Here is a 23267-nt window from a genome sequence, read left to right on the forward strand (position 1 = left end):
CGTTCACAGTGGCACTCTTTACAACTGCTAAGACATGGAAACAATCCAAGTGCCCATCAACAAATCAGTGGCTTAAGAAGATCTGGCAAACAGACAGAAACACACATACACACACAGAGGGGTATTATTCAGCCTTAAAAAAGAATACAACAGTGTCATTTATAGCAACATGGGTGGACCTGGAAATACAAGGTTGACTGTGGATTTTTCATGAATGCCCTTTACCATCTTGAGGAATTTCCCTTATATTCCTAATTTCTCAAGTGTTTTTATCACCAAAGGGTGTCAGATTTTGTGAAGAGCAAAACAGCACTCAAACTTCAAGGTGAAAACTGAATGCTTAAAATTAGGAACAAGACAGGGATGTTTGCTTTCACCACTACTGTTTAACATTATACTGAAGGTTCTAGCCAGTGCAGTTGGACAAGCTAAAGACATCTAGATGAGATAAAGGTATCTAGATTAGCAAAGAAGTAAAGTTATCTCTTAATCACAGATTATATGATTTTGCACATAAAAACTCCTAAGGAACTCATTAAAACCAATTACAACTAACAAGTTTAGAAAAGTTACATAATGCAAGATAAATATACAAAAATCGATTATGAGAATTCCCTGGTGGTCCAGTGGTTATGACTCCATGCTTTTACTGCCAAGGGCATGGGTTCAATCCCTGGTTAGGGAACTAAGATCCTGCAAGCCTTGCAGAGCAGGTTGCACTTATCTGTGAATATACTAAAACCAGTGATTTTACACTTTAAATAGGTAAATTGTATGGTATATGAATTGCCTCTCAATAAAGTAGTTTAAAAAGAAAATAAAATACAGATGAATAAAAATGAAGTGGAGAGATAAAATTCTCACACCTTTCCATAAAATATTCTTTTAAATATCAAGTTCCCTTTAAAGCAATGAAAAATGTTCAACCGGAAAAGCTGTGATTCATAAGCCATCTTCCAATATCAGGAAAGAGAATAACTGAAAGGGAAGACACATAACTGCCCTAGACACCATGTAAGCCAAGTAAGCTACCCACGGCTTTTTCTATATAACCACTGGGAATTCACATGTACAGCATATATTTCTCTTCCTCCAGTAAGTTTTAAGCAAACAGGGAAGCAAAAAAAGAGTCACCCAGAGAAACTAAGGGAGACTGCAAGCGTTCAAAGACAGGACAATCTTCTGCAAGGCAAAATGCATTCCTTTCTCAATGTGAAAAAGTCTCAAGGAATTGTAAGACCACAAAACTAAACACTGGTGGCGGAAACACATTAGCTTGTAGTGTGTGTAGTATTACTACATAACTCTTAACTATGACTGGGAAGGAGGTAAGGAGACTAAATACACCTGTTCTCACCAGAGGAAAAAACTTCAAAGAAAAGGATTTTACACAGGTTATGTGGTTTATAACAAGATGATTCAGGATGTAAATATTCAGATTCTCAATTTAAAATTACAATTCATTCTAGATCAAAGACCCAATTACTATTCCAGCATTATAGTTCCTTATTTCATAGTGACTGCATGCCTCAAGTCGCTTCAAATAGTTCACACCTGCTATCTCAGAATTACTAAAAGCATCTCCATCTTCCCCTTTATCCTACTTGAGCCACATCTTGAACCTCATTATAAACCATTTTACTTCTTAACAAATTTCCTTTTTAGGGACTACCGTGGTGGTTCAGGAGAAGTCGATGGCACCCCACTCCAGTACTCTTGCCTGGAAACTCCCATGGACGGAGGAGCCTGGTAGGCTGCAGTCCATGGGGTCGCTGTGAGTCAGACACGACTGAGCGACTTCACTTTCACTTTTCACTTTCATGAATTGGAGAAGGAAATGGCAACCCACTCCAGTGTTCTTGCCTGGTGGAGAATCCCAGGGACGGGGGAGCCTGGTGGGCTGCCGTCTATGGGATCGCAGAGTCAGACACGACTGAAGCGACTTAGCAGCAGCAGCAGCAGCAGCTGGTGGTTCAGAGATTAAGACCCCATGCTTCCACTGTAGGGAGTACAGGTTCCATCCCTGGTCGGGGAACTAAGATCCCACATGGTGCAGCCAAAATAAAAAAAATTTCTTTTTAGAACATTCTACCCCCTAACTCCTTCATTTTAAAATTCGCATTGAATCTACTCTTTGCCTTCAATATGAATTCTAAATCGTCAATCATATTCTACAGGCCCCTCCTGCCTTACTTACCTCTCTCTCCGTGTCCAACCAAGAGTAGCCATTTCAGTCAAATTCTAACAGTATCACACCTACACCCACCCCAGATTTTGGAAATTTTTGATCGTCATTCTCCAATCCAGAGATGCTTCTACTGGCTGAGTCCACCGACACAACGTTAAGAATTGATGAGTGTACATACTCGTTCTACCCTAATCTCTCAAACTGATTTCCTTACAGCATAAAAAGAACACATTAAATTTTGGCTTTATTCAGACCATGTGTGTGAATTCCGTTCTGCCTCTCAATGGATATGTGACCTGAATACATTACTGAAGTCTTTCTGTGCCTATGGAACAACAGTATAATCATAAAAGATTACGATAGGCACCTTCCTGGTGGCCCAGTGGGTAAGACTCTGTGCTCCCAATGTAGAGGGCAGGAAGCTAGACCTCACGTGCTGCAACTAAGAGCCTGCACGTCACAACTACAAGACCACACAGGCCGCAACCAAGACCCAGCTGCTGCCGCCAAGTCACTTCCGTCGCGTCCGACTCTGTGCAACCCCACAGACAGCAGCCCACCAGGCTCCCCCGTCCCTGGGATTCTCCAGGCAAGAACACTGGAGTGGGTTGCCATTTCCTCTCCAATGCATGAAAGTGAAAAGTGAAAGGGAAGTCACTCAGTGGTGTCCGACTCTTTGCGACCCCATGGACTGCAGCCCCCCAGGCTCCTCCGTCCATGGGATTTTCCAGGCAAAAGTACTGGAGTGGGGGGCCACTGCCTTCTCCATAAGACCCAGCACAGCCAAATAAATAAATACAAAATGTTAAGATATTTAGAAATAACAGACATGAAGTTCCCAGCCTAGTGTCTGGCATACATGGTCTGTGATAAATTAAATTTATTACTTCTAAGACCCCAATTTTAACAAGTCTGATACTCATGTCTTACAGTGATCTTCAAAAAAGTGACAGCAAGAAGGAATCCTAAGAAGTGCTATTGCTTGTACTTACACAAACTTCTGTTTGAAAACCTTGTGCTGACAATGCTGGACAGTGTCTAGAAAAGCACTAATACCATATCCTGCAGTATTAGGTGTTTAATGACTTGGAAGAACGTCTCTGAAATAACAGTGGGGCACTTTTCAAAGATATTCTGTATCACTAATACTTTTGATGAGTCATGGACCATAAAGAAGGCTGAGCATGGAAGAACTGATGCTTTTGAACTGTGGTGCTAGAGTAGACTCTTGAGAGTCCCTTGGACTTCAAGGAGATCAAAACAGTCAATCCTAAAGGAAGCCAACCCTGAGTATTCATTGGAAGGTCTGCTGCTGAAGCTGAAGTTCCAATTCTTCGACCAGCTGATGCAAAGAGCTGACCTCACTGGAAAAGACCCTGCTGCTGGCAAAGATTGAAGGCAAAAGGAGAAGGGAGTGGCAGAGAATGAGATGGTATAGCATCACCGAGCAAACTCTGGGAGACAGTGGAGGACAGAAGAGGCTGGTGTGCTGCAATCCATGGGATCAGAGAGTCAGATACAACTTAGCAACTGAACAACAACAATACTTCTGATGACAATTGTAGAAAAACACAAACATCAACATCTAGTCGAAAATGAGATTTAGAAGGGTCAAATGGTGAATCTAAAGATTTTTAGGAATAAGTTATTTCATTTTATTTTCCCTTACATATGTGAAAGTATAAAATTTAAGTCTGCCGACCCTTGAGTTAGACTATGCAGATTGAACAGTGTTTTAACTAACAAAGCAATTGACCTCACCCAGAATTGGGTATTTATTACTTAAGAATTCGCCTGCTAATGCAGGAGACATGGGTCCCTAAGTCAAGAAGATCCCCTGGAGAAGGAACAGCAAACCACTCTGGCAGTCTTGCCTGGGTAATCCCACAGACAGAGGAGCCTGGTGGGCTACAGTTCATGGGGTCACAAAGAGTTGGGTATGACTGAGCGACGAAGCATGCATACCCCCACACACAAACACATACAGGGCTGTATCTTGTCAGACAAAATCATGAAACAATTAGTCTTGTTCTACAGAAGTTCAATTATCCGAACAGTGTGCTAAGTATTTATATGTCTCTCAATTCCAAAGCCACCTCCTCTATCTATACAGTCTGTTCTCTGATGCTGAGACAAATTCAGGAAAATGCACTGCTCACTGCCTCAGCATCTTCCACAGAAAGCAGAGTGTAAGAAGGCAGGAAGAAGAAAAAGAGACTCCTTTCTTGTTTTTCTGGCTAGTCCTGTGAATGTCACTTGATTAGTCTTCAGCTTCTTTCAGCACTCAACACCACTTAATTGACAGCATTTGTTGTTAGTATTTTTAAGCACTGAATGGCTTTAGAAAGTAGCTTTTGGTTATAGGTATGGGGCTGTTTCGCAATGACTTCAAGTTGTAACCAAAAGCCTATTAAGTTCATATATGTGAAAACTTACATATTTCAACAAGGAACACCCACTACTGAATCATAAGAAATGTCAAGCTCTTCTTTCCTGTGGTACCAAAAGTTGTAACAAAAACTTAGATCTCCATTTCCAAGCTCAAACTGCAATTCCAGCAGAACTCTTAGAACCTCAACACACACACACAGACACACACACACACAGAGACACAGGAAATTTCCACATTTCAAAGTCCATTTTAAATTGCAGTTGAGGAACTTTCACCTAACTCTTCCACTGAAAGCTATTAGTATGAAATGTAATGAAAAGCTAAAAGACAATTATCACGAGAAAAATATAAAGTACTTCAATAAATGCTTTCCAAGCAATGAATACACTCAATTAAAATCATATGTTCATAAACTGACACCAATATTTGGGACTAGCTATCTGTGAAAAAAAATTTTTAATGAAGTATACCACATTTCATTACAGATCAACATTAATAGGTAAACACTTGAAATCCATTTTGGTAACAGGGAACATTAACTTTGAGGCCCAATTAAGTAAAATGTTAGCTCCACACCTCTTCCCTTAAGGAATTCCATTCTTCTTATCAGCAAACCTGTGTTACAAAAAAAGTACTGAATCACTATTATGCTTTCAATTTTGTTTTTTAAAAATAAAGTTCTGGGCTTCCTTGAACTCAGAGGTAAAGAATCTGCCTGTCAATGCAGGAGACATGGGTTGGATCCCCAGTCCAGAGATTCCACATGCCTCGGTGGCACCAAGTCTGTTCACCACTATTGAGTCTGTGCTCTACAGCCCAGGAGCCACCACCTATGCATCCTACATGCCACAACTACGGAAACCCATGCATCCCAGAGCCAGTGTCCCACAGCAACAGACCCACCACAGTGGGACGCCTGCGCTGCACCATAACTAGAGAGAAGCCCCTGCTCAGCACAACTAGAGAAAAGCCCAGGCAGCAATGAAGACCCAGCACAGCCAAAAATAAACAAAAATTTTTTTAAAGTTATTTTGTGTAAATACTTACAGAGTCCTATTGACCCACAAAACATAAAATTATTACTATCTTATTCTTTAAAGAAAAAAAAAAATCCACCAATCTCAGGTATACACCCAAGACAAATGAGTCCTTACCACTACTAAAAACCATGCACATTATTCAAAGAAGTGTTTCTTCATAAAAACAAAAAGTTATTAACCCAAATATCTATCAATAATTGTATGGATAAGTAAATTCTGGTATACTCATACAGTGAAAATGAATCACTCCAACCCAAAACAACATGGGTGAAACTCAGACATAATATTTAGGAAAAAAGTCAGACATAAAAGAGTACATACTTCATGATTTCATTTATATGAAATTTGATGGCAAGATGTACACTGGTAAAGACCAGAAGGGTGTCTATCTCTGGGGAGGGGAACATAAATGAGCCTGCTACAGTGCCATTTCGATCTGGATAATGCGATGTGTGTATACATATGTAAAAATTAATAATATGCTATACTTAAGGTTTATGAACTTTACTACATGTAAAAAATTATATATTTTTAAAAAGAGGAAACACATAGATAATATCACATACATTATCTCCCAAATCCCCATGACTTTACATTTTTCAGGCTGTATCTATGACTGAAGATAACAGAAGACATAACCTTAAGAACAAACAATAGGAGGGATCCAATTTGCAGAACACAGACAGAAATTACTGAAAAAGAGTGCCAGTGATCTGAGGGCATTATATAAAAAAAAGTTAACATACATGTAAGTAGATCCTAGAAAGAGAAAAAAAGGGGCAGAAGAAGGAAAAAACTCCAACGATATAAACAGCCAAAACTCTCCCAAATTTGCTAAAAGACATAAATTTATAGATCTAGAAAACTGAGTGATTCCAAAGCAGGACAAGTATCAGGTAAACACAAACCTCAGGGCATCACAGTGAAACTGCTGAACATCAAAGAAAGAGAAACACCATGAAAGCAGCCAGAAAAAAAGCCCACATTACATACAAGGAAGCAAGAATACATACTGCCACCAGCTTCTCACCTGAAGTGCTAGAGAACACAAGACAGTGGAATTACATTGTTAAAGCACTGAAACTATAAACTCAGAATCTTACATCCGAAACGTAATACCCTTTAAAAATGAAGGTTAGGACTTCCCTGGTGGTCTAGTGGTTAAGAACCCACGGCCAATGCAGAGGATACCAGGTCTTCTGGTAAACGAAGACCCCACGTGTCAGGGGGCAACTGAACTCATGCACCATAACTACTGAGCCAGCATGCTTGGAGCCTGTGCTCCACAAGAGAAACCACCATAAAGAGAAGCACATGCCCTACAACTAGAAAGTACCTCCAACTAGAGAAAGCCCCCCCACAGCAATGAAATCTCAGTGTAGCCAAAACCAAATTATGTCTTCTGATCAAAATCAAATTAAACTGGGAATAATTAATTATCAGATATTTATAAATACTTCAAATATTTGGGAATTAAGTCATACATTTCTAAATAATTCACAGGTCAAAGGAAAAAATCATAAAGAAAATGAGAAAATATTTCTAACTGAATGGTAATAAAAATATATCAAAATTAGTGAGATACAATTCAAAGTGTTTTGAAAGAAATGTATAGGCTTAAAAAGCTTCTATCAGAACAGCAGTTCTCTGACCAGGGTGATTCTATCTCCCTGGAGACACCCGGCAAGGGCCTACCACCGTCATCTAGTGAGTATATCTGTCTGATGCTCTAAACATCCAACAGTGCACAAAACATCCCTCCAAAACAAAGAATTATCTGGTACAAAATGTCCACAGTGCTAAGGTTGAGAAACTTGGGTCAAAAAATCCAAACTACATTGAAGGAAAGAAATAAGAGCAGAAAACAAATAAGTAACACAAAAATTAGCAGAGCCAAAACTGAGATTTTGAAAAGAGTTAACAGATATGAAAAATCCTTTCTTAGACAATTAAATTTAAAAAAAGAGAATCAATATGAGAAATGCAACAGGGAATATAGCTATACATCTGACATATATTAAATGGTTAATAAATATTATAAACATCAACTTTATATGGATAAATTAGGCAATGTGGAAAGTATGGAGAAATTCTTTGAAAATAAAATATTACCATACACTGTCAGTGGAATTATAAAACAGAACAACCATTTTGGGGAAAAGACTAGTAGCTGCTAAGTAAATTAAAAATAATCTCCTTTATGACCCCTGGGTCTTTAGTGGCTCAGATGGTAAAGACTGCCTGGAATACAAAAGACCCAGGTTTGATTCCTGGGTTGGAAAACCCCCAGTATTCTTGCCTGGAGAATTTCACGGACAGAAGAGGCTGGCAGGATATAGTCCACGGGACCACAAAGAGTCGGATATGACTGAGCAACTAACACTTTCACCTTATGACCCAATGACTGTACTCCTAGGTATTTACCCAACATAAACTAAGATATGTACAAGAGAAGACATATAGTAATGTTTATAGTACTTTTATTCAAATAGCCTAAAATTTAAACAAGTTTCTTTCCATCAATATGAGAATGGTATAAAATAAACTGGTGTAGGGATTTCCCTGGCAGTCCAATTGTTAAGTTTCCACACTTCTGTTGCAGGGGACCATGGGTTTGATCCCTATTCTAGGAACTAAAATCCTTCATGCTGCCAGCACAGTCAAACAAACAAAAACAACAAAAAAAACAAATTGTTATATTCATACATCGGACTACTACTTAGTCATGAAAAGGTACTAACTAATGAAAAAGTAATCTAGGTTTAAAAAATTAAAGGTGTGGATACCTCTATAGGAGTGATACAAGGGCATATAAGTTAAACAGGCAGGGTGACAATATACAGCCTTGACTTACTCCTTTTCCTACTTGGAACCAGTCTGTTGTTCCATGTCCAGGTCTAACTGTTGCTTCCTGACCTGCATACAGATTTCTCAAGAGGCAGGTCAGGTGCCTGCTTCTGTTAGGTCCACACCATTTCTGTCCTTTATTGAGCCCATCTTTGCATGAAATGTTCCCTTGGTATCTCTAATTTTCTTGAAGAGATCTCTAGTTTTTCCCATTCTATTGTTTTCCTCTATTTCTTTGCACTGATCACTGAGTCAATGTTTACTGAGCCTCCTGTTTTAGAAAAAGTAAAACTATCATTAGTAACATTTATAAATACTTCCAACTCTTATCTCTCCTTGCTATTCTTTGGAACTCTGCATTCAAATGGGTGTATCTTTCCTTTTCTCCTTTGCCTTTAGCTTCTTTTCTCAGCTGTTTGTTTTTAGGCCTGCTAACATCCATTCTGCAGACTATGAATCAAAGAGTAATTCTGACTTTTAAGGTTTGTTATTTAAAGCTTAACATTAACATTTTGTAGGTTACAGACAGTGATTTCTCTGATGGATCTGGGCAAAGCAGACTGAAAACCTTCTGGAAAGGATTAATCATCTTGCATGCTTTTAAGAACACTGGTGATTTATGGGAAGAGGTCAAAATATAAACATTAACAGGACTTTGGGAAAAGTTGAATCCAAACCCTCACTGATAACCTTGAATGGTTCAAGACTTCAATGGAGGAAATAACTGCAGATGTGGTGGCTCTACTAATTTTACAATGCTACATGAAGTCTCTTCAATTCAACAAACATCTGCAATTACAGAAAATTAAACATGCCCACCGAACTTAATTTTCACATATTAGAACAATTTGGCATCAAATTACTACTGATGTTTACTTGAATTCCTACCACAAGAATTCTAGGGAATTTTGGAAAAACATGCACTAAATATATGTGATAAAAATCTAATTCATATTATAATAATCTAGCATATAAAATTCTGGAGAAGGCAATGGCACCTCACTCCAGTACTCTTGCCTGGAAAATCCCATGGACGGAGAAGCCTGGTGGGCTGCAGTCCATGGAATCGCTAAGAGTTGGACACAACTGAGTGACTTCACTTTCACTTTTCACTTTCATGCACTTGAGAAGGAAATGGCAACCCACTCCAGTGTTCTTGCCTGGAGAATCCCAGGGACAGGGGAGCCTGGTGGGCTGCCGTTGGTGGGGTCGCACAGAGTCAGACTCAACTAAAGCGACTTAGCAGCAGCAGCATATAAAATTCTACTAGCCACTCTACTAACTGTCAGCAACCAACAGATTTATTCAGACAGTATCAGTTAGAAATGATTACTGTTCAACTGCAAGATCAAACCAGTCAATCCTAAAGGAAATCAATCCTGAACATTCATTGGAAGTACTGAAGCTCCAATACTTTGCCACTTGATGTGAAGGAACCCACTCATTAGAAAAGACCGTGATGGTGGGAAAGACGTAAAGGCAGGAGGAGAAGGGGATGACAGATGATGAGATGGTTGGATGGCATCACTGACTCAATGCACCTGAGTTTGAGCAAGCTCTGGGAGATGGTGAAGGACAGGGAAGTCTGGCATGCTGCAGTCCACGAGGTTGCAAAGAGTTGGGCATGACTGAGCAACTGGACAACAACACTGCTCAACCAAAGATACTATCTGGTCTGGACATGAGGATAAAAAAACTCCACAAACTGGCCTCAAAGAAAGGGTGGCATTCATGTTCTTAAAAAACTCTTTGGCCCTTACCTTTGCTAATCATGCAAAATCACAATGTAGACACATCACTCTTCAGCTCTATCTTTCTTTTTTAAATCAAATTCCTCTCTTTGGCATTTAAGGATTTTACAAATTTCATCAGTATCTTCCACTTGTTTTTCCTCCTAACTACTACTCTCTTTTGGATGCTTTAGCTCTATCAAAACTATTCTCATTTTCTTCAAACACACCAAGCTTGCCTCTCAGTCTCTGTCCCTACTATTCATTTCTTTGAACTGTTTCACCACCTGTTTGCTGACCAAAGTCTAAGCCTTCAAATCCCAGTCCCACTGTCAACTTTTCCATGAAACTTTTCATGACCCCTAAAATTCTGAGTATCTTTTTATCCAAAGAAACAGAATCCATCCTAACACATAACCAGCATTTAACTTATGGTTAAGTTTTAGGATAAGCTCAAATATCCTTCATATAAATGGAAATCTATTTCAGTGTTATTCCTAGTATAAGTCTAGTTTTGGGACTAATGGACTCATGATGTTTATCACTACTAATCACAGTGCCCTAATTATGGTAGGAAGTTTTAAGTGTTTGATCTTAAAAATAATTTTATAACATGAAAAACAATACACACACACATAAGATGGTAGCTTCCAACTTTTAAAATATCACAAAATACTCAAAAAAAAGATCTAATATTTGTAATCTCCAAAGGCTGAGGACCCTGTATTTAGGCATGTCTGTAACTGTATAGAAGAAGTGTACCAGTCGGGAAGATCTGTACTGAATGTAAAAGACCAAATGCCAATAGCAATGGAAAGAAATTTAGTAAACTTTTTCCTTATGTTTGTGTTTAGCTTTCTATTTCAATCATTATCTAGAAACTTCTTGATTTGCTGTCTTCGAGCAAATAAAAACTTCTTAGGCTTTTATATCATGTATAAACTCTACTTATCTTTCTGACCATGGAATTCAACTGGACATACTTCCATATGCCAACAACCTCAGCCAAAGTAGTATTTAAATAATTAACTCTGAAAATAGAAACTAACAAGAATAAAATTCATTTTAATGCTTTAAGCCTAGTTTCCTACTGTGAGCACAAATCAGTTTTCCCCTTGGACATCTACGGATATCTGATATTGGGAAAATAAATTATGGCCCTGGCATTCTACATATCAATGTCATTTATTTCATATATGATTTTTAATAGGCTTTCACCTTAATGTCTATTTAGTTCAAAGTCTTGAATGAAGATATAAGTGAGGTTTGTTGATTTCAACATCATCTCTGTTACTAAAATTTTTTCTCCATCTCTAACTTCATTTCTTTAAATAAACTTTTTAAAAAGCTATGCAATTCCTTTTGAGTTTTTAAGGAAATCTAAATAGGGTTCTTATCCCTTTGAACCTCAATGTAGCACTTATACTTCATCATTCTTAAAAAGAATTTGTTTTGTTGCCAGGAGGCAATAAAATGGCTTTTTTGGGCAACGTGTTAATTTGCTAATTTAAAAGTAGGCATCACTTGACAATACATTACTCAGAGCTTGGGCACTCATACTTGCTGGTAAAAGAACAAAATGGTACAACCAGTATGAAGGGGAATTTAACTACCTGTAACAAAATCACTCATACAGGTACCCTTTGGCCCAATAGTCCCATTCCTAGGCATTTACCCTGAAGATACACTTGCACAAGTACAAAACAATGTGTACCAAGGTTATTCGTTTTAGCATTACTTTTAATAGGAAAATATTACAAACAATCTAAAATCAACACAGAGAGATTAGTTAAATAAAACTAGGGTACCTCTACACACATAGAATACTATAGCATCATGAAAATGAATAAAAGATTTCCAGGTGTGATGTCATTGCTAAGATATATTGGGTGAAAAAAACAAAGTACAATTGAGTATATATGGTAGTCTATCTTTTGACAAGAAAAGAGGTAACACAGAAAGAAAGGATCAACCAGAAACTAATGGAAATGATTATCTGCAGAGGGGAGGTGTGTGGAAATGCAGTGGAAGGAATAAGGTTGGAAGACTTCTGAGAAGTAGAAGTTTTTCAATAGTTCTGACTCTTGAACCAAGTAAAAAATTTAAAAAAAAAAAGAATGAACAATGTAATTTCTAAAACTGAATAGAGACACTCCTACAACTGAACAATAAAACAAATAACCTGATTAAAAAATGGATAAAGAAAAAAAAATGGGGAAAGAACTTAACTGGAGAAGGGAATGGCAACCCACTCCAGTATTCTCACCTGGAGAATTCCATGGACAGGGGAGCCTGACAGGCTGCAGTCCATGGGACTGCAAAGAGTTGGACACAACTCAGCAACTAATACATACATACATACATACATACATACATACATACATACATACAGGACTTGAATGGATATTTTTCTAAAAAAGATACACAAACAGCCAATAAGCATGAAAAAATGTTCAACATCACCAGTCGCTGGGGAAATACAAATCAAAACCACAGTAAGACATTATCTCATATCTGTTAGGATGGCCACTATCAAAGACACAAAAGATAAGCACTGATGTGGAAAAACTGGAATTCTGGTGTACTACTAGGTGAAATGTAAAATGAAGCAGCCACTATCGAAAACAATATGGAGGGGAGTTCCCCAAAAATGTTTAGATAAAATTACCATATGATCCTGCATTCCCAGCAATATATATATATATAAAAGAACTGAAAACAGGATCTCAAAAGAGATACATGCACATCCATGTTAACTGCAGCACTGCTCACGATAGCTGAAAGGTGGATCTTTCTAAATTTCCATTAATGGATAAAGAAATGTGGTAGATATACACAATGGAATACTAGCCTTAAAAAAGAAGGAAATGCTGTCATATGCTACAACATGGATAAACCTTGAGGACTTTATACTAAGTGAAATAAGCCAGTCACAAAAAGACAAATAGAATATGATTCCACACTTATATGTGAGGTATCTAAAGTAGTCAAACTCTTAGAAACCAAAAATAGAATAGCAGCTACTATGGGCTAAAGAGATCATAGAAGAAAGGGGAGTTGTTCTGCAGGTATAGTTTCAGTTTTACATGATGAAAATGTTCTAGAGATCTATTGTATTGACAATGTGTGTACAGTTGACACTACTGTACTGTGAACACTTAAAAGTGGTTAAGATGGTAAATTTTGTTACCAGTAAAAAGAATCAAGCAAGGATTATACTCATCAGCAGAAATGAAGAGTCAACAAATGTGTATGCACATATAATTGAATACAAACAGAAAACCAACTGTATAGAAAACTGATTAACAATGATTCAGACAAAAAAATTCCAATTCAAATAACTAATGAGCATGGTTCTCTATGCATTCTTAATTTGACAGAAAGAATGCCAAAGAAACCTTGCAAGGGTTACTAAAATAGTAGTTCTGAATTTTTTGTGTTTATAGTAGCACCTTATAGTAGAGCAGTATAAATAAATTTACCAGAGTTAAGAGAAATTAGGATTTATACTGTAACAGAAGGCTGATACAAATATAGAATGGAGGAAGTTTAGAAAAAGTTCTGATACTCGATTTCAACTGAAAGTGGCCGATGAACTCATGATTTAAAGTATATATATGTCCTAGCTGTACACACTGAAAGACCTGAAGAAATTACATATCTAACAATAATGTGAACACAATGGCCATATCAAGGCCTTGGTTTACAAACACCTCTCTCCACTAAAATGGAAATAAGGTTCTTCGGAAAAAGATCTACCCACATCTGGGGCAGGGAAGCACAAGGTGAACATCTTGTACCAGAAAACAAAGAACTGCTCCAAGACTCATAGAAAGACATGTCAAAAAGACACTAGATGTTTGAAAAGACAGGAAAGCAAGGATGCTCATCTGGGACAATGTGACTCTCAAAAGGAATAAAATGGATTATAAGGTACTGAATAAAGAATCTATGCGTGATTTTGGTTTTTAAATGGGGACAGGGTCTTCTCTACAGAAGAATGCCAGCTAATACACGTGGAAGAAATGATAGAATCAAAAAGGGCAATATTTTATAACCATCAAAGTGGGTGCTAAAACAGTTGAGTAAGGACTTCCCTGGCGGTCCAGTAGTTAAGAATCTGCCATCCAATGCAGGAGACACAGGTTTGATCCCTGGTCAGGGAAGATTCCATATGCTTCTGGGCAACTAAGCCCACTGACCAGAACTACTGAAGTCCAAGTGCCCTAGCCTGCACACTGTAACTAGAGAGTAGCTCCCACTTATGACAACTAGAGAAAGCCCGCATGCAGCAGTGAAGACCCAGTGCAGCCAAAAATAAAATAAAGTTCACTATTTTTTAAAAAAGTTAAGAATGGTTGAAAACAAATTATTCTCACAAACTATTTATTAGTTTAAAAATTACTTATTAACTGCAAGTGGGAGACGTACCTTTACAATGCAGAGTTGGCCAACTGTACCCAAGTGATCAAACTTAGCATAGTCAATACAACAAAATTTAGCATTACATGCCTCCTGATATGATGCAAAGGTAACTATATACCACTGTTTGTATAGTACACTTGCAAAAAAGGTTCAACTTGAATCTAAGCATAAGGAAATGAGACAAAACAGATTAGTAACTCCTGTAGGACAAATGCTTCAAAAAAATGTCATGAACACCACTCCCCCCAAAAATGAGATGACTTTCTAGATTAAAGGAGACAAAAGAGACATGATAAATGCATGGGATCCTATACTGGAAATTGGACAGAGGAAGAAAAATTCAATTTTTTTTCCTTTTAAAAAAATTTATTTTAAATGAAACAAAGATGAATATTTTTAGTAATAAAAGGTACAATTTCACAAGGAATATAGACATCATAAACCATTAGACATTAACAACAAAGAAAAAAGATATGAAAAATTCAATTCTGAAAAAGTAAGTTTTAGGGCAATTGAGAGAATTTTATTATGGACAGTATCATTATCTTGATGTTAAATTCCTAGAGTATGATAATGATCACTGTTATAAAGTAAGAGAATGTCTTTAGACTAAGACTGCTGAAGCATTCAGAGGTGGAATCTCATGATGTATGCAAGTAACTTTCCAACAAAATAGTGTGTTACATCTGTCTCCCTCCAAGTGTGTTTATGTGTGTGTGCATGAAAGCAAAAGTGACAAAATGTTAACAACTAGTGAATCTAAGTGAAGGGATATGAGTGTTGAAGGTGCAATTTTCCCAAAATTTTTAGAGGGATAAAATGTCTCAAAGAAGATATTAAAATGGAGATTTTTTTTAAAAAAAAGAGAGAGAGAGAGAAGGGGGGATCATCATGATTGACCAGTAGTACTTTCTAGCAAGAATTCAAGTAATATAAGAAACAAGTTCTAGGATCAAGTCATGAGCCGCCTCCATAATTTTTCCCAAACTAGCATATAAAAAATTCCTACAACTTTTTTCTTACAGTAACTTGTTATGGTAATTTAGTAAAATACATTTTACAGATCCAGCAAATTCGCTCAAAGTATATACTGTTGTTTTTTGAGATTAAATGTTTTTTAAAAGTATGAATATAACTACAAAGTGTAGTATCCTTTGATTTGTCGTGAGAGCTCCTACGGTAGATTAAAGACAGCTACAAATTCTTTTCTACTTCTTCCATTGAGAAGTTGGGTCAATTTTCTCCCCTTGAATGCGAGCTCGGCTATGAATACATTAAACAGCAGAGTAAGGTAGAAATGTCAAGGCCAATTCTGAATAAAGTCTTTTAAAAGTACTGAGAAATTCCTCTGGAGTGTCCTGGGAAACTGAGCTCAACCATCCTGCTGGAGAGACCATGTGGAGAAGCCTTAACACTACATAATACACAGGAAGCAGGGCCCAGTTGACTCCAGCCTTTCAACTGTTCCTACCAAGGCACCAAGTGTTTGAGAGAAGCCAGTGCGTACACATTAGACCAATTTAATCACCAGCTGAATACCACTGAGGGGACCTAGTACGTAATGTGGAGCAGAAAGCCAAGTCCAGCCCAAATTTCTGATCCACAAAACTGTGAGATAGGAAGAAAAGTTGCTGACTGTAGGTAAAAGGTGGAAGCCACCCAAGTGTCCATCAAATGAAGGATAAACAAAAGATGTTATATATGTGAATTCTGACACATACTGCAAGAACAGATAAACCCTGAAGACATTATGCCAAGTGAATAAGCCAGTCACAAAAGCAGCAATATGTTATGATCTCATTTATACGACAGAGGATGAGATAGTTGGATGGCATCACCAACTCAATGGACGTGAGTTTGAGTAAACTCCGGGAGTTGGTGATGGACAGAGAGGCCTGGCATGCTGCAGTCCATGGGGTCACAAAGAGTTGGACACAACTGAGCAAGTGAACTGAACTGATACAAGGCTCCTAGAATAGTCAAATTCATAAAGACAGGAAGTAGAAAGTGGTCACCTGCACTGGAGGAGTGGGGAATAGAGTTCTAGTTTAATGGGTTCAGAGTTCAGGTGAGGATGATGAAAAGTTCTGAATGGATGGTGATGAGGTTGCACAACAATGTGATTGTACTTATGGCACTGAGCTCAGTTCAGTCACTCAGTTGAATCCGACTCTTTGTAGTCCCATGGACTGCAGCATGCAAGGCTTCCCTGTCCTTTACCAACTCCCGGAACTTGCTCAAACTCATGCCATTGAGTCAGTGATGCCATCCAACCATCTCATTCTCTGCAATGCCCTTCTCTTTTTGCCTTCAATCCTTCCCAGCATCAGAATCTTTTCCAATGAGTCAGTTCTACGCATCAGGTGGCCAAAGTACTGGAGCTTCAGCTTCAGTCCTTCCAATGAATATTCAGGACTGATTTCCTTTAGGATAGACTGGTTGGATCTCCTTGCAGTCTAAGGGACTCTCAAGAGTCTTCCCCAACACCATAGTTCAAAAGCATCAATTCTTTAGCGCTCAGCTTTCTTTATTATCCAACTCTCACTTCCATACACGACCACTGGAAAAACCATAGCTTTGACTAGATGGACCTTAGTCATCAAAGTAATGTCTCTGCTTTTGAATATACTATCTAGGTTGGTCACAGCTTTTCTTCCAAGGAACAAGTGTCTTCTAATTTCATGGCTGCAGTCACCATCTGCAGTGATTTTGGAGCCCAAGAAAATAAAGTTTCTCACTGTTTCCACTGTTTCCCCATCTATTTGCCATGAAGTGATGGGACTGGATGCCATGATCTTAGTTTTCTGAATGTTGAGTTTTAAGCCAACTTTTTCACTCTCCTCTTTCACTTTCATCAAGAGGCTCTTTAGTTCCTCTTTGCTTTTTGCCATAAGGGTGGTGTCATATGCATATCTGAGGTTACTGATATTTCTCCCAGCAATCTTGATTCTAGCTTGTGCTTCATCCAGCCCAGCATTTCACATGTTGTGCTCTGCATATAAGTTAAATAAGCAGGGTGACAATATACAGCCTTGATGTACTCCTTTCATGATTTGGAACCAGTCTGTTGTTCCATGTCTGGTTCTAACTGTTGCTTCTTGATCTGCATACAGTTTTCTCAGGAGGCAGGTGAGGTGGTCTGGTATTCCTATCTCTTGAAGAATTTTCTACATTTTGTTATGATCCACACATTCAAAGGCTTGGTGTAGTCAATAAAGCAGATGTTTTTCTGGAACTCTCTTTCTTTTTTGATGAGCCAACAGATGTTGGCAATTTGATCTCTGCTTCCTCACCCTTTTCTAAATCCAGCTTGAATATCTGGAAGTTAATGGTTCATGTACTACTGAAGCCTGGCTTGGAGAATTCTGAGCATTACTTTGCTACCATGAGATGAGTGTAATTGTGCGGCAGTTTGAACATTCTTCGGCATTGCCTTTCTTTGGGACTGAAATGAAAACTGGCCTTTTCCAGTCCTATGGTCACTGCTGAGTTTTCCAAATTTGTTGGCATATTGAGTGCAGCACTTTCACAGCATCATCTTTCAGGATTTGAAATAGCTCAACTGAAATCCATCACCTCCACTAGCTTTGTTCATAGTGATGCTTCCTAAGGCCCACTTTGACTTAGCACTCCACTGTCATTATCTGGGACATGAAGATCTTTTTTGTATAGTTCTTCTGTGTATTCCTGCCACCTCTTCTTAACATCTTCTGCTTCTATTAGGTCCATAACATTTTTGTCCTTTATTGTGCCCATCTCTGCATGAAATGTTCCCTTGGTGTCTCTAATTTTCTTGAAGAGATCTCTAGTCTTTTCCATTCTATTGTTTTCCTCTACTTCTTTGTATTGATCACAGAGGAAGGCTTTCTCATATCTCTTCGCTATTTTTTGGAACTCTGCACTGCACTTTGGAACTATGACACTGAACTACACACTTAAAAATGATTAAAATAGCAAATTTGATATATATTTTATTTACCACAATAAGGTTTTTAAAAGTTGCTGTTTTAAATCATTAGGTTTAGGGGTAGCTTATTACACACCAGCTGATAACTAGAACAATTCATCTATGCAAATGGAAATTTACTATAAAAGCTGTACTGCATGAAGCCATTACTCCACAAATGTATACTGGCCATATTTTAGGACTTCATTTTAAGAAATCTTGCCTCTCCATTTAATTTCTTATTTTCTTAGCACAATCTTCTGCAATACATTTATTAAAATATATAGACGAAATCCAGACTTGAAATTATACACTACCTATAAAATTAGCATACCATGTGGTAACTAGGAATAAATAAAAAATCATTTATGCAAGTGAAAATGATTATAACCCAATCAAGTATTTCTGAGGTCCACCTGAGGGGAAGGAAAAGGAAAGAATTCATGGTCTTCCTGCAATCTATTCTTCCACTCTTCCAACCTAGGTTCTTATGAGAAAAGGGAGTTTTCTACCTAAATCAAGCCCACCATATCCTAACTCATATTAAAGTATCCCACAGGCCAGACTACAGAAAGCAGAAGTGAGAGCATGGGGAAGAAGGAGAATGACAGACACAAAGAGAAAGATTATAGAAAAATACAAAGAAAACACAGAAGTAACACCTAGTGGGAGAAAAATGGGGGACATTTTCATAATAATAAAACTCTATCTTTCCTAACTCTTAGCATCAAGGTAGTAAGTGGTTGGGGTATGGAGTAGTAGCTAGAGACCTGTCTGGGGCACTGAACTCTGAAAGCAGGTAATAGAAATGGATGTAAGTAACAAACTTCATCCTAATACCTACCTTCCTTTAAAAACCAAGGCTGATCTAAGGCCTCCCACTTAGAAAATAGCAGGAAGAGAAGAAAAAATAATATGTGGCATATAGCTTTGTAATACATGACCTGAGATAGACTGTATAACAGCCCATGGGCAAAAGCACTTAAAGGAATTTGTACAATACTGCTTATAGGTTTATCTTGAATGTATTACAAAACTTATCAGACATGACTCCTGCATTTGTTTCAGAATCCTTAATTAAACAGGACGAAGGATATTTGTGAACTACATATCTTGATGCTTAATGTAACACTGGTATTAAAATATGTCTGCTATTCTTCCAAACAGCTAACTTTTACATGGCTTTTAATATTTCTATAACTGATCTAAATAACAAAATCGTTAATGATAGTTTTCAGCTTTATGTGACTAGGGTTGGTCACAACCTCTCAGAACCAGTTTCTTTATCTGGAAAATTTGAACAAAATCAAATAACTTATAAGCTACCTTCTAGTTCTAAAATTATAAATATCTACTTTATCATCTCTAGTATGCAATCTCAGATAAAGTACTTAGTTGCAATTCAGTATATTTTCAAGTCATCCTTCCTTTTCAAAAATAAGAATACTTCTCTAAACCAATATTAATATATATTATTTATTCATTCATTCAACAAATATATGTTGAGCACCTAACTGCGGGGCTTCCCAGGTGGCACAGTGGTAAAAAAAAATCCACCTGCCATAGAGGACACACAGGGGACGCATGTTCAATCCCTGTGTCAGGAAGATACCCTGGAGTAGGAAATGGCAACTCATTCCAGTATTTCTGCCTGGGAAATTCCATGGACAGAGGAGCCTGGTGGGCTATAGTTCATGGCATTGCAAAGAGTTGGACATGACTGAGCTCACACACCTACAAACTAAGCACTGGGAGGATACACAAGTAAACAGATGTGGTATTCATGAAGCTTACAGAGAAGCTGAGGACACAAACCAAATAAACACAAGCATAAATGTAACATCACATCTGTAACAAGTGACATGAAGGAATTAAAAGAGTATATAACAGGAAATCTAAGAGACTTCCCTTAATGAAATGGGAGGAAGAGTACGTATATGGGTTACATAATTTAAAATCTGTCTAGGCAGAAATGAACATGGCATGTTTAAGGAACTGACAGAATGGTAGTGTAACTAGATGTAAAAACAGAGTAGTTCCTTGTAAATAGAAATGAAAACTTCTAAAATAGAAAAGTATGTCTTAGCTTTTTCAAAGACATACTCTAAGAATTACTTTAAAGAAATCTTGAAAGCATCACAATAGTTTCTCTCTAATGTTAAGAACACAAAATGCTATCCCATATTTCCCTGCAAAAGACCAAGTTAACTCTCATTGATTCCCTTCCCCTTTTCACTTTACCGTTTTCCACTGCATGATAAAAATCACAGCTTCCTTGATCAACTTCCTTTAGATTCCTTAGAAGGAAGCAGCCATAAGAATAAAAAGATGCATGATGCTATTGCCCTGGCTCTGCCACTAATCATTCCCATGACTGATTTTGGTAAATGTTATTTGGCCACTTTGGGTCTAACTTTTATTATCTGTAAAATAAAAGGAGTTCTGGAATTTCTTTTAGGATCCTTCTAAATGGAAAATGCTTGTTCCATTCTTGAAAAATGAAGAAAAGGGACCAAACACCTCTGAATTCTACTGACCAGGGTTTTACTAGACTTTAAGCCCTCTTCCTCACAATATTTGAACACTGTTGCTATAATAATAATAAACTACTGAATTTATACAAGTTACCCACAAACACCACAAAAATTATCAAAAATATAATTATATATTATTTAAAATCTATACTAGTAAGACAGTAATACTTTAACTAAACATGGATCCCTAAAAAGTACAGTGTGCATTGGTGGTACAGTGGTGAGCATAGCTCCTTCCTAAAAAGTACAAAGTCAAAATCGCCTTACAAAGGCAAGAGGAAGACAAATCACAAGAATTCTTGAAAAAGCAACATTTTCACAATAGGACATTCAAATTGATTAATATGTATATCAAATTTAACTTCCAAAAGATCTGATAACAAATGAATATTCTAACCATATGCTCATTCTAGACTGTCAATTTAGTCAAAAAATACTTCTGATATTTAATCTCCTTTCAAACAGAAGATGTATATACAATCATAACTTTTTAAAAACCAGATGATCCATCACCAGAATTCAAGGTTTCCATATTCTTAATATGAAAATAGAAAGATCTACAATTAATACTTAATTTATATTTCATAATTCATATTTTTTAGCATCTCAAAAATTTAAAACAATAATAGTACAACCTTAAGAAGCATCAATTAAGCAGCCCCACTTCATATACAATCTTTAGTACCAAGATTTATTTTGATGTAAGGTATTGTGTCCTATTCCTTCCAAACGGGCAGCAAATTGTAGGATCCAACTAGATTTTTTAAAACAAACTACAGGAACACTTTCAAATATTAATCACTCACAACACTGTAAACATTTACCAGGCACTATACTAAGTTCTAACAGCAAAGGTGAAAGATTATTTTCTAAAATACATTTCAACAAGTTGCCCAAGGGGAAGACTGGCAAGGTGTCAATACTGTTGCTTTCCTCACCTTCCGCACACTCCAATTCATCAGTAGAACTCTGAAATGTCTTGGATTGTTCTTGGATTGCTCTTGGATTGTTCCCTATCTCTCTATTCCCACTATCATAGCCCCACTTCATGATTTCAACATCTTTGACCTAGACTACAGTTTAACAGTCTCCTAGCTGGACTCCCTGTCTCCAGTCTTCCCCTATTCCAATCCAGCCCCCAATGGTGACCAAAAAAGAAAAAATGTCTTCAGCACTGCCGAATGTTCCTTAGGGGTCAAAGAGGCTGTGGTTGAGAACTACTGCATCAAGCTGATCCTTTAATAAGAGGAACACTTACTTTGTAAGGCTGTGGCCACAATCTATAACCATGTAACAGAAAACAAAAAATTAACTTACCTAAAGGCTGAAACTTACAACCTTCACACTAGGACCACCATGTTTAAAAATAAGCTGACGCCTTACAAAATAAGCCATAATTACTGTCCCTTAAAACCCCTTTGAACATGTGGACATAAGCCATCACTCTACTTCAAGCCTTTTTGAAAAGTCAGTACTTTCTGTTAAAGTTTAATCATACTACTTACATATTTAAGTTTTTGGATATTAGAAAATTGTGATAATTTTTAAAATGCATTTTGCACTTAAATCAGTCTCCTAGAAGCTGATGAAAACCTTCCTAGGCAAATTATTGCCTACCTTTAAAGCTGCAAGCTACTTTGAATAGTATTCTCAAAAATATCTCTAGACAAAAAAACCTTAAAAAATATTCAAATTTTTATACTTAGGAAAAAAACAGTAAAATTAAAAAATATCACATAGATACCCTTTTAATTTCCCATAATGATTATGTTCTTAACAGAGATTACTAGTCAAAGATACAGCCAAGACAGAACAATACCTTTCAGAAGGGGTAAAAGAAAAGACGTAAAATATCTTTAACAAACAAACAAACACCTAGTAGGTGAAACTTAAGGCCAGGCCTAGCAGAGCAGTAATACCACAGGAGAGAGCACCTCCTACCACAAACGTCTGAAGTGTGAACATTCTGTCCAGAGAAACTTACCTTCAGTCGTTTGATCATTTCGTCCGTGGTGATCTTGTCGGTGATCTCCTTTACCCCCGGAGGGTAAGCGATCTTCCCGTCGGCACTCACGACGCCACAGAGGGCAGTGGCAGGCTTGGGCTGCGCGGTGAAGTCCATCCTGGGGGACAACTTTTCTTTCACAGTCCTCTACCGGCCTCTA

At 37.5% G+C, this 23267-nt stretch overlaps 1 protein-coding gene across 1 annotated transcript in view; it reads right to left on the reverse strand.

Annotated features, from left to right (window-relative positions):
• Positions 1-23260, reverse strand: part of PDS5A (PDS5 cohesin associated factor A) — a 115846-nt gene extending 92586 nt beyond the window's left edge. The window contains exon 1 of the mRNA XM_052641859.1: positions 23087-23260. Within this exon, the coding sequence (XP_052497819.1) occupies positions 23087-23224 (138 nt within the window). The 5' untranslated portion in view covers positions 23225-23260. The remainder of the gene's footprint in view (positions 1-23086) is intronic.
• Positions 23261-23267: the final 7 nt, after the last annotated feature.

This window comes from Budorcas taxicolor, chromosome 6 (assembly GCF_023091745.1).
Source record: "Budorcas taxicolor isolate Tak-1 chromosome 6, Takin1.1, whole genome shotgun sequence".
In the NCBI taxonomy this organism is placed as follows: domain Eukaryota; kingdom Metazoa; phylum Chordata; class Mammalia; order Artiodactyla; family Bovidae; genus Budorcas; species Budorcas taxicolor.